The 12,008-nt window shown below is 35.1% G+C and overlaps 2 protein-coding genes across 3 annotated transcripts; both read left to right on the top strand.

Moving 5' to 3' along the window:
* The first annotated feature begins 8,588 nt into the window (after positions 1-8,588).
* Positions 8,589-11,986, top strand: LOC110784250 (uncharacterized). 2 transcript variants are annotated; one of them, XM_056842653.1, is made up of 3 exons: positions 8,629-8,727; positions 10,593-10,724; positions 11,491-11,986. In XM_056842653.1, exon 3 carries the CDS (start codon positions 11,496-11,498, stop codon positions 11,736-11,738), a length of 243 nt encoding a protein of 80 aa, XP_056698631.1. In that variant the 5' UTR covers positions 8,629-8,727; positions 10,593-10,724; positions 11,491-11,495; the 3' UTR covers positions 11,739-11,986. The 2 variants fall into 2 exon arrangements, with proteins under 2 accessions (XP_021844371.1, XP_056698631.1); XM_021988679.2 differs by lacking the exon at positions 10,593-10,724 and having other exon boundaries at positions 8,589-8,727.
* LOC110784249 (glycine-rich RNA-binding protein 4, mitochondrial-like) lies at positions 8,600-9,937 on the top strand. The gene is made up of 2 exons (XM_021988678.2): positions 8,600-8,727; positions 9,175-9,937. Exon 2 carries the CDS (start codon positions 9,194-9,196, stop codon positions 9,623-9,625), a length of 432 nt encoding a protein of 143 aa, XP_021844370.1. The 5' UTR covers positions 8,600-8,727; positions 9,175-9,193; the 3' UTR covers positions 9,626-9,937.
* Positions 11,987-12,008: the final 22 nt, after the last annotated feature.

Below are 12,008 nucleotides of genomic sequence, written 5' to 3'. Positions count from 1 at the left end.
GTTGATAGGTACGTCTAAGAACTTATTAGGTAAACCTATCGAATTTGCCACGACATAAAAGGACTCCTTACTTATATCGTTGAGTTTCACCAAAACTAACATGTACTCACAATTATTTGTGTACCTTGCCCCTTTAGGACCAATAAGTAACACCTCGCTGAGCGAAAACTATTACTAGATTGATGTAAAGGATATCCAAGCAAGTGTATATTTTGGCATGGCACCTTTTAACTCAATTTTTAAGTTTGGAACTTAAGGCTCTTACTATGTTGGTTAGATTTTAAGTGAACTAAAATCCTTAATCATGCAACATAATCAAGCTTTTGATCTCATGCATTTTAAGACATATTTAAAACAATAAATAACTTAAAACATGCATAAGATATTTGTGATCTAGTATGGCCCGACTTCATCTTGAAGCTTTGACTTCAAAGTCCGTCTTGAAAATCTCCGTGGGAGGCACCATTTTCTTCAAATAGGATAAGCTATAACTAATTACAACTATTTGATGGTACGCAGACCATATTTGATTTGAAAAATAACTTTGGTGCTTTAGACCAATTACATTCAAATTAATGGTACGCAGACCATATTTTCTATCCTATTTGGGCCATACTAGTCACTTCATAACCTGCAAAACAGTACATATACAATATATACCATTCACCCATTCATTATCATGAATGGCCCACATAGCTGGTTAGTAAAACACATTATGCATCACGTAAACATTTGCAGCAATTAATCAAGGGCACCAATAATCTACCAATTATTCAGTCCTTATTAATTCTAATCAAGTTGTTTTAACCTTAAGGATTTGTAGACCTAATCAAGAGTTTATGACTAAAAAGCGCTCCCACTCAAACCAATAAATTCATATGCTTTACTAATTTTAAACATAAAATTGTATTTCTAGTCTAACCGGAAACATACAAATTTAATTAAAATTTAAAGCTCATATAAATTTATAATTGAATCCAAAAATTTAATTTAATTTCAGTCGCATTTAAATTAATTTATGATTTTAATTTTAGTAAAATAATTAGAATAAATACCATTTATTATAATTATAATATTCAAAATTAAAATCCAAGAAATTAATTCAAATTATTAATTTTAAAAATTAATTAAAATTACGTGAACTGAAATTTTCAAATTAAACATTCAAAACGATCTAATCGTAACGCAAACACCCTACGCGTTGCACGCCCATGGGCCGTACGCACACAGCCATTGCTGGCCATGTGCGCGCAGCCCATGCGCTCGTCGCATAGCTGCTGCTGTCCTAACGCAAGCCTCCGCACAGCGCCCCATCGCACGCGAGCTATCGCTCGCAGTGCGCACGCGCGAGATCGCTCGCTGGGCGCGCGACATCGCTCGCTGGGCGCGCTGGCTCGCTCGCTGTGCGAGCGAGCCATCGCTCGCTGGGGCGCGACATCGCTCGCTGGGCGAGCGACATCGCGCGCTGTGCGCGCGAGTAGTGCTGGGCGCAGCGCTCGTGGCACGCGAGCTTGCGCTCGCTGCGCGCGAGGCTGCGCGCACTTGTGCGAGGCAGCGCGCGTTGTGGCGCAGCTCGCTTGCTGCCCACACGCGACTGCCTTGGCTCGCCCCTCGCCCATGCCCATTCGTTTATTGCTCGTGGCACACGACACAAGGCAGGGCTGCTGCCTTGTGCTCGTGCACTACGCCCTTGCTCATTGCATTCGTGCCGCACGGGCGACGAGCTCCCTTGCTCGTCGTCGCATGCCCGCATTATACAACACCCCTTAAGGGTAACATGAAGCGTCCATTGCTTCGTGCGTGCAAGTTATTTGAACGAATCGCATAAAAATTTAAAATTTATATTTAAAATTAATGACAAATTAATAAATAATATTAATTTCATAATTTTAGGGCGAAAAATCGAAAATTTATTATCCAATTGATTTCCGATTGATATGGATTCAAGTCTAGGTCATAAAATTTAAAATTTATCGTAAATTTACAATTTTTATGGTGGTTTTTAATCATAGGTTTCTAATTAAATTACAATTAATTATGAAAATCAAATTAATTCTAAATTATTCTAATTTTCAACAAATTAATCATAATTACAAATTAGATTGCATAATTAACAAGACTAGGCATTCAAACTTGTTAAACATATGCAGTAGGTCAATCAAAAATTCAAGATTTATCAACAAGAATCGCAAATATTTAATTTAACATCTTAAATTTACGAAATTTTGCATTCGAAAAACTAAAACCTTCGAAAAGTCATAGTTAGGCTTCGAATTTGAGAATTCTGGGTTCGGCAGAAAAATACTATTTTTGTCAAAATTTTAGAATGCCTTTTACATGCGGAATTGACACAAAAATCACTCAATTCGGATGAGTAATGAAGAAACTGCCGAAAAACTGCGTACGTATAATTAAATAAACGCAATTTGCAATTAATTAACAATTACGAAAATTAATCACCCCTTTTAATTCTTGCAAATTTGTAATATTTAACCATGTTCATGCAATTTAGATTATGAAAATAATAATGGGCTCGTGATACCACTGTTAGGTTATGATTCATATGACAGTTCATAAATCATGCGGAAAAACCATAAAGCCAGGAAACATATTATTTACACATAATCATTTAGCATAGTTTAGATGCATACTCTTTGTTGCGTGCCTTCCCTAGCTGCGCCCGAACCGAACAAGAACAAGTCTTTAGGACTCCAAGTGTCGTCCCTCCGTAGATAGTCCACAGCACGTCCGGATCCGCCTTAAGATTGACCAACTAGAATCGCCCTTAAGGTTCTAATATTTTCGGTTGGGTAGGCAAGAATATTGGCTGATTTTTCTGCTTAAAAATCTTAGTTTTGAATACTTGAAACTCGTGTGTAAATAATGACCCCTAGGCCTTTATTTATAGAGTTATGGAAAAGGAATCGCAATCCTAGTAAGATACGAATTAATTGAAATTAGAATCCTACATGAATTCTATTTAATTAATTTATCTAATTAGGAATAGGAATTTAATCACACACTAACTCTTGCAGTTTTAGGAATCACGCATGAGCACAAACTCACACACACACACGGCAGCCACAAGGGCTGCCCATGCGCATGCGAGCAGCAGCCCATGCAGCGCGGCCCACGCATCCGTGGCCTTGGCGCGCGCTGGGCTTGTGGCGTGCGTGCTTGCTGGGCGATGGCCCGGCTTCGTGCTGGGCCTTCGTCCGGCAGGCCTCGTCCGATGCTAATTCGTACGATACGCTTCCGATTAAATTTCCATTTCCGGAATCTATTTCCGATACGAACAATATTTAATATTTCCGATTCCGGAATTAATTTCCGTTTCGAACAAATATTTAATATTTCCGTTTCCGGAATTATTTTCCGATTCCGGCAATATTTCCGATTCTGACAATATTTCCGTTTCCGGCAATATTTCCGATTCTGGTAATATTTCCATTTCCAATAATATTTTCCGATACGTACCATGTTTCCGTTTCCGGCAACATCTACGACTTGGATAATATTCATATTTCCGACACGATCCATATTTCCGTTTCCGGCAATATCATCGTTTCCGGAGTATTCATTTCTTGCCTGTGACGATCTTAGCTCCCACTGAAACCAAGATCCGTCGGTTCCGAATATTCATAGATGGAGTATTTAATGCCATTAAATACTTGATCCGTTTACGTACTATTTGTGTGACCCTACGGGTTCAGTCAAGAGTAAGCTGTGGATTAATATCATTAATTCCACTTGAACTGAAGCGGCCTCTAGCTAGGCATTCAGCTCACTTGATCTCACTGAATTATTAACTTGTTAATTAATACTGAACCGCATTTATTAGACTTAACATAGAATGCATACTTGGACCAAGGGCATTATTTCCTTCAATTAGAGAATACACTGAAGGAGCATTGTAGAAGCATCTAGGCTATAAGTCTCCAGGGCTTCAAGGGCCTATAAATAGGCCTTGCCATTCATTTGTACAAATCATCAAACACTTGTACAACTCTCTCAAGCAATACAAAGCATTTTTTAAAAGCCTAAACACTTGTGCGATGGTATTTTCCTTACTTAAGCTTTCGTAACATCACTTAGTAATATTCGAGCATCAAAGTGTCTTGACTAGTTAGTACGATGGAAGTGTGACGCTAGTAGGTAGCATGTTAGCTGAGGGAAAAAGGTCAGCACGTAACAATACAAATTACACCATGATTTCTACATAAATCAGATAATTTCTAAAACTTTATGTTACTCAAATATTGGCTAGTGAAAGAAACATGTACCTACAAACGCTTCGAAAGAGATGACTATACAAAGGATCTATCAAATTTAAGGTGGAATCGAGTAGTTAACTGAATTTCCGCAGCGAATTGAGATAATTGTGAATGTGTCTAAGATTTGGCGGCTATAAACAACCAATTAAACGAGATTAAAAAACAATTCCAGATTAAAGAATGCAAACCCAGAACTTGAAATACAATTAAACATAGGAAATAAAAACAATGACCTTTTAAATATATAGATAGGATATCTCGGTTTAGTTAAGCCGATTGACGATATCGTCGAGGACAATCTGAGCGACCACCGCAATGGGAAGATCTTTAGTGATCCAGCAAAAATCTTAATTGTAGTTTCTACCAAATCAACGACAACAGTCTAGGCTTCCACCCAATCCATTTCAAGAATGTGGTTGCATTACCTCTGATCATAATGAAGAGCCCTAATTTCTTGAATATTTCTTACGCCAAGTTGAACATGTTGAAGTTCTTTAGTAGTCTTGAGAATACGATTTATGAGATGAGAACATGAATTCCTATTTCTTCTCTATTCGAACACATTGAGAACTATGGCTAAAGCTTCAACTTGAAATGATATTGAGATTTCCTTGTAATCATCAACCATATGGTTGATTTGGTTTTGGAGTACGTTCAATAACAAAATATCATAATTCTTGAGGTTGTGAGTTAAATCTACGTAGGCTATGAGATCAAAGCTTAATTCTTGGTCATCCATGGCGGAGAGAGAGATAGGGAAGACGACGAGTTGAATATCACCTGGACGTTTACTGAACTTTGTGAAAGTCGATAAATGCCCTCAAAAACTTACCGTGTACCGCTGAAAGAAGAGATATGTTTGGAATTTCATGGAATCAAAATATTATTTTTGAATTTTTATAATTGCACGTATAATTAAATTTGTTTTGTAATTCGTAAATGTTTTTATGTAACTTTGTAAATGGTTTCATATAATTGAATATTTGAATTGTACCCTTTAAAAAACTAATTTTCATAGAGTTATTTAAAGAGATACGTTTCCTTGTAGAATTGAATGTTATTGTGGAGGTAGTTCAGAATTTGAGTTTCAGGTCAGTTACAAACCCTTATACAATTATTTTAATTTAATTTTCAATTTGTTTGTTAAGGAAAAAATTAACTCCATCAGTTACAAGATGGTGGAAAATTACTTATTCTTTTCACTTACTACACTTCTCTTGTTGTCATGTTGCTGAAAATGTTTTAAAAGACTAAAAGACTTATAAATAAATGTTGACCAATCGACCATTATATATATTTTCTTAAGTTGGTGAATAAATAATTTGTTTTAGATTTTTTATAATTATTGGCTCGAGTGATGCATTGTTATATGTATTTTAGTAAGTTTAGAGTATTGGACAATGTAAATTCTATGATATATAATTTTCATTATGTAAAATTGAGAATAGATATTGGTTAACATAAAAATTATTAAACTAAATTTCCGAGTACTTTATTTAATTTGTACTACTCTCGCCGTTCCTAAATGTTTTTCCCGTTTCTATTTTTGACGTTCCTAAATGTTCTTCAGTTGGAATCTATACTATTTTTGGCCATATTTTTTTTTTCCGAAATACCCTCATTCTACAATTTAATTTTCTACCATATCCTACCTTTATTCCATCCACCTACCCAATTATTCTCATTGATTTTCCCACCCATATTATTTAATTCATTCACAACCCCTAATTCATTCACCCACCTTATTTTAGGATTATTTTAATAAAATATCTTTTTTGCTTTATTTCTTTATTATTTTCTTTCTTTCATTTATTGCAAAAAGTAGAATCTCTTACACTCAATCATTACTGCTACCCTCAATCATACCAATATTCCATTTTTCTTAATCCTCTCCCCGATTCCAACCGGGATTGGAAGAACATTAAGGAACAGAGGGAGTATAAGACTCATTTTTTTGTATTTCAGTTATAAATAATACATATGACTCCCTCCATCCCTTTTATTTTTTACGCTTTCCATTTTTAGTGTCCCACTTAATCTTTATATTTAGAATCTTTCCTTTTATATATTTATGATCAATGTCCTTAATATTTTGTCAAAAATTGTACAAGTGATTATTTTAATCAATTAAAATCATTGGGGCACTAAACCTTTCACATTTTTCCTATTATATTGTGGATAAAAGTGAAAATATTATTAATAAACGTAATTTACATTGTTTAAATATTAAAAAAAAGATTTTTTATTAATATAAATTAATTGTTTTTTTACGGGGATATAAATCTATACTATATATTAAAAGGTGATTCTACAAACGTCTACATGCCACGTGAGACCTCCCTCAATCCATAAATCAATGTTATCAATCCACTTTCATATAAAAAATAAAATAAATGGTTTACATAAGATTCAAACCCACAACCTTCACTTTCAACCCTAGAGTGTTATCCAATCGAGCTATGATTTTTTATATATTATCTTTGCAAAATTAATATTAATATAACACAAAAAATTATCTTGTGAAAAAAATGCAGACATATTTCATTGAATATAATCTCTATTATATAAGTGAAGAGCTGAAGTTATTTTAGTAAATCCACTTTTGTTGTCCCCCTTTAATTACTAAAATACCATCCACTTATTAAATAGAGAATATAATAACAACATACCCAATAGAAAAACCCCAAAGAAACATTTTAATCAATCTAGCCCCTTAAATAAATTTTTACTATTTTAATCAATCTGTTTATATTAGACCTATCGGTCGGGTCGGTTTGTAAAAAATTATTTTCGGGTTCAGGTTGAATCGGGTCGGTCACTTTCGGGTTCGGGGTTTACAAATGCTTGTTCAAGACCCAGAACTTTCGGGTTCGGGTCGACCCAACGAGTTCAGAGATTTTAAAACGCGCATTATATTTTCATTAATTTATGTGATGAATATACAAAATATGGGCACAAATTACAATTTTTTCTAAACAAGTTTATATTTAGTCAAATTCAACCATAAAATGGCATATAATTCAAATTAAAATCATATTACACACAACAATAGTAAAAACAACGTGTTTAATATGCTTAAATTTTCTGATAATCTCATTTATTACTATAAATACAATGATTTTCAATCGGTCGGGTCCAAAACGGTTTCGGTCGGATTTTGACCCATTAATTTTCAGGTTGCTCGGGTTCCGATAAATTCGGGTTACGAGTCACAAAATCTTGTTCAAGACCCAGATTCGGTTTGGGTTCGGGTCGGGTTGATTATTGACAGGTACAGTTTATATGCATTCGGCTCTATCTAAATTATCTATTTCTTATATTCGCACGCATCGCATTTATATTATACTTTTAAATGTTATTTCATGTTTAAATGTAATAACACAAATCTGTTTAATTATAATACTCCAAAGCATTGCTCGGGCCCAAATACCAGTTCATGTACATGATACCCAATAAAAATGGACGAAGAGTAATCTCACCTAAGGTTTTATGAATCTATACTGTGTATACCACTAAAATGGTATACTAAGGACAAAATAGTAATTTCAGTTGGCATATTAAGGGCTAAATGGTAAGTTCATGTAATAAATTTAGTCTGGCTCACGAAAAATAACATTTATCTTTGACGTGTGAGTACCAAACTTTATTGTTTGGAACCAAATAAAAATGAAACTACGTTATCAAACTACGTTGTTTCATTGTTTGGTATCACATGAGAAAATACAACTACTTTTATTATACCAAACTATGTGATTTGGTACTAAATAAAAATGCAGAATATTAGTATACTATTTTTAGTATAGAACTAGTGTGTGGCCCGGGCGTTGCCCCGAGTTTTACTTTTATTCGGGTTTATTTATTTTGTAAATATGTGCACATACAGATGTTATCGTCGTTGACATCAAATGACACCAAATCACGATGGTGACACAAGATTAGTGGTCAATCAACAACCTTCCCAAATATGAAACCCCACATTCGGAAATCAAAACAAAGTTAGATATTTTTTTTCATCATTAGTTGATTTATTACTTAACCTCCGTCAATATCTCACCACTTACTCATTATTACACTATACTACACCGTGTTTTTGTTTTTTTGTTTTTGAGGCTTAAGCTAGAAAAGTAATAACTGTACATTTATAAATTAAATATGTATTCCTTTTTTCCCTTCTTTTTGTATTCACTTTTATTTAATGCATTATTTAATGTCAAAAGAATATATATGTTTATATAAAAAGATGTAATGTAAGTTGTGGTTGGTTAAGATGGTAAGAACTAAGAAGTATAACTTTTAACAAAGAGATATGATGTTGAGAGGTATACGTGACACGTGTATATACTTTTTCATCATCACCTAGCTCACTCTTCCGTCTATTTCTTTGCCGCTCACTCTCTTCGTTAATCTCTGTCCTCCGCGGTGCTCATTTTTTGGATTGAAGTTCGTTTCTCAGGTATCCTTCCTTTTCTTCTTGTATTTTTTCCATTCACCCCTCCTTTTATGGTTGATTTTACCTTAATTTGTTCCCTCTATTTTGGATGATAGATTATATTGATTCTGCTTTTCTTCGTTTAGTATATACTCCCTACCCTAATATAAGTAGCAATTATTTATATTTGACATTAATCTATGGTTCTTCAATTTTATATATTTCCTGGGCTTTTTCAATTGTTAAACTTCTCAAAGTTACAAACATCATATATGGCCATATGGTCTTTGAATAATTATCAAAGACAATTAGATTTAATGATGAATCTGAGAAAGTGGTTGAATGAAATGCGAGCCCTGTGACTGTGTGAGGTGGGGAAGAAGATGGGTAAAAGATAAAGCTTAATGTTTGTGAAGATAACCCTAAAAAAAGATTGAATTTTTCTGAGTGAATTCCAAACTAATTGGACAGGAAAGGGCGTGTGTGAGCAATGAACAGTCTAAAGTTATTTGCAAGAAGAACATCAGCCGCTTTTTACAACCCAACCTCGAGTTTTAGTCCGCATTATCGATCGTTGTCTTCGTCCGTTTCAGCTCACCCCAATAATAATAATAATAAGCTGTTTGTTGCTGGGTTGTCTTGGTCTGTTGATGAGAGGTCTTTGTTGGATGCTTTCTCCAATTTTGGTGAGGTGACAGAAGTGAGGATAATGTATGATAAAGTCACAGGAAGGTCTAGAGGGTTTGGATTTGTTTACTTTGCTAAGGATGATTTTGCGGCATCTGCAAAAGATGCTATGGATGGTAAGGAGTTTTTAGGTCGTCCAATGAGGATAAGCTTTGCTCTTGATAGGGTTCGAGGAGATCCAACGGTGGTACCTCGCATTCGGGACTCTGAAGCTGCTATCAGATACAAGAACTAAATCAGTGACTGTTAAAGGAAGTTTCAAGATCAAATAGATTAATATGAGATCAGAATTTTGTTACTATCAAAGTGTTTTAGGTTTTTCTTCATTGTTTTCTTTGAGAATAGTATAAATATGGATACAAGCTTCCCATACTTGAAACAGTTTATGGATCTGTGTTGTGGTTTTGATCGTTTTTGAAGTCTTGATGTCCGATAAAAGACTGGTTTGGGAGTTCCTATAACTTTTTTTGGCAACCTTATCTATTCTCTACTGAAACCCTTTTCTCTAATTGGCAGTGTATATAATACATATTATTTTGCTTGAATATCTATGTAAGTTTATTTTTACACTTTTAGCTTATCTAATTACATTTCACGGAGGAATCAGTACGACGAGTTCTGTTCTAGTACTCCCTCCATGCCTGGCTTTATGTTTCATGCCATCTCGTTGAACATGTGGGGGTAATTGACAGTGGAAAATGTTGAACGAATATCACCGAATTATGGCAGCAACGAGTGCAAAGTGTAGTTAAAGATAATTAGAAATAGGTTAAGAAATTCAATTGCCAAATGTGTCAATGACTTGAAACGGGAAGATTTCTTTTATATTTTTGAGCCAAATATTCACAAACAGTTGCTTGTCAGATACTATGACAGAGTAAACTTGAAATTAGGATTATCCTTGGCCATATCAGCTTGTTTGAACATGTAAGTTGCTGAAAGACTTGATCTCAATCACCTTAATCCCAATCATGAGATGTAAGATAAGGTGATTAGTTAGAATGCTTATCAGGGCACCATAATTGCTTACTCAGTTTTCCCCTGTTACTATTGAGCTTCTTTTTGAAGAGTGGAGGTTAGGTCGTTAGGGGTTTGATAATCGAGTTGTTTCTTTTAGTGCATGAATTGTGGGAAGAAAGCTTTTTATGAATTAATCTATTAGTGAAAATGGACTCTTATGAACTAAATGTTACTGTATGTAGCCATGTAGGAAAGTTTTGTCGATTGGCAGTTGCTTGACCTTGTATGGTGTAGTTGTTGCGCAAAGTCTGTGAAGGATTGTTTGTAAAATCCTTTTGCTGCAGATAGTCCTCTTCAGGGTCAAGCATGGTAAGGTAAGAGTTCAGAAACCATTGCTTTTTCGACCCATGAACTGCAAGTATCTGTTATTACATCAGATTGCAAGAGATTTTTAGTGAAATGAAGTAAAGCAGATTCAAAAAATCCTGAGTTTCTATACTTCACATATGTTGGTTAGGTAATTGAACAAGTAATGGTGAAAATTGTGTTTGGAAGCTGTAAGAAATGTTGTTTTGAAGGTGGTAAAAATGAGGCGCTTGAATATGTTGTTAAAATTGATTTAAATCGGTGGGATTACATGAGTTCAGACATAGATGAATGACTGGGCAGTAAATTCAGGTGTATCTTGGTATTGACTTTGTTGCTACTTCTACCGTGCAAACTGCAGACTTGCTCTGTCTCACTTGTATTCGCAGTTTGCCTGTCTCGGACCAAGCAATGTCTTGACCTATGGGAAAGGATTTCACCTTCCAACCAAAATGTTGGGGGTTCAATCCCCACTAGGGGCACTTTGAGGGAGGGTTCCCCTTACCACCCCCACTCTCAAAATGTCTAGCCTGCTAACCCATGCGGGTTGACCCGTGCGGGGTTCTGACCCAGTAGGACACTTCATTTTACCTTAAAAATAAAGTTTGGCTGTCTCGGTATTTGCAAAAGATTGTAAGTTATTGATAACGATTCCAGTAGACTTGAAGGATTGCAAAATTGAATAGCATTTAGCCTCTCTTTCTGCTGATAAACCTAATTACTTTTGTTATAGTACAAGGTTCGACCTGATTTTTTCATTCTGGAAACTTGCAGAACTCATGGGTAACAAACCTGCAAAACAAGAGAAGAAAGAAGTTGAAGAACTCCTTTTGAGGTTTCCCCTTCCCGTTGACCCTGCTTTTGCACGTTGGCTTGCTCGTGATATTCAGAGGGTTGAGGGTTACACTGTCAAGAATCCCCAGAGTTTGAAGCCACCTGATCATTACATTGAGTTCATGCGCTTGAATGGATGGTTAGACTTGGATTTAGACGACCCAGATTTAGCTCATTTGTTCAAGTGAAAAACCGTTCTCTCCTAGTAGATTGAATGAGAGTGTTCATGTTATGGGTGGATTGTATATGGTGCATCTTTTCGTATTGTTCTTATAGTTTTCTTCTTAAAACTGAACCATGAAAATTCATGATGTAAACACCATGAGATGAAAATTGCATTCAGCAAATCTGATGTACAATGAGGGTGAAAGCTAGTAAGTTACTAGTATTCAATTTTTACCATGGATTAATCGAGAGATTGAAGATTTGGTTCTAATCTGATTTTTACTCCTTCCTTT

Source organism: Spinacia oleracea, chromosome 4, assembly GCF_020520425.1.
Source record: "Spinacia oleracea cultivar Varoflay chromosome 4, BTI_SOV_V1, whole genome shotgun sequence".
NCBI classification, from domain to species: domain Eukaryota; kingdom Viridiplantae; phylum Streptophyta; class Magnoliopsida; order Caryophyllales; family Amaranthaceae; genus Spinacia; species Spinacia oleracea.
The sequence above is the reverse complement of the archived record's forward strand: the minus strand, read 5'-3'. Positions and strand labels throughout refer to the sequence as shown.

Excerpts from the sequence above, each read along its gene's own strand:
- LOC110784249 (XM_021988678.2), top strand. The coding sequence starts at position 9,194 with ATGAACAGTCTAAAGTTATTTGCAAGAAGAACATCAGCCGCTTTTTAC.
- LOC110784250 (XM_021988679.2), top strand. The coding sequence starts at position 11,496 with ATGGGTAACAAACCTGCAAAACAAGAGAAGAAAGAAGTTGAAGAACTC.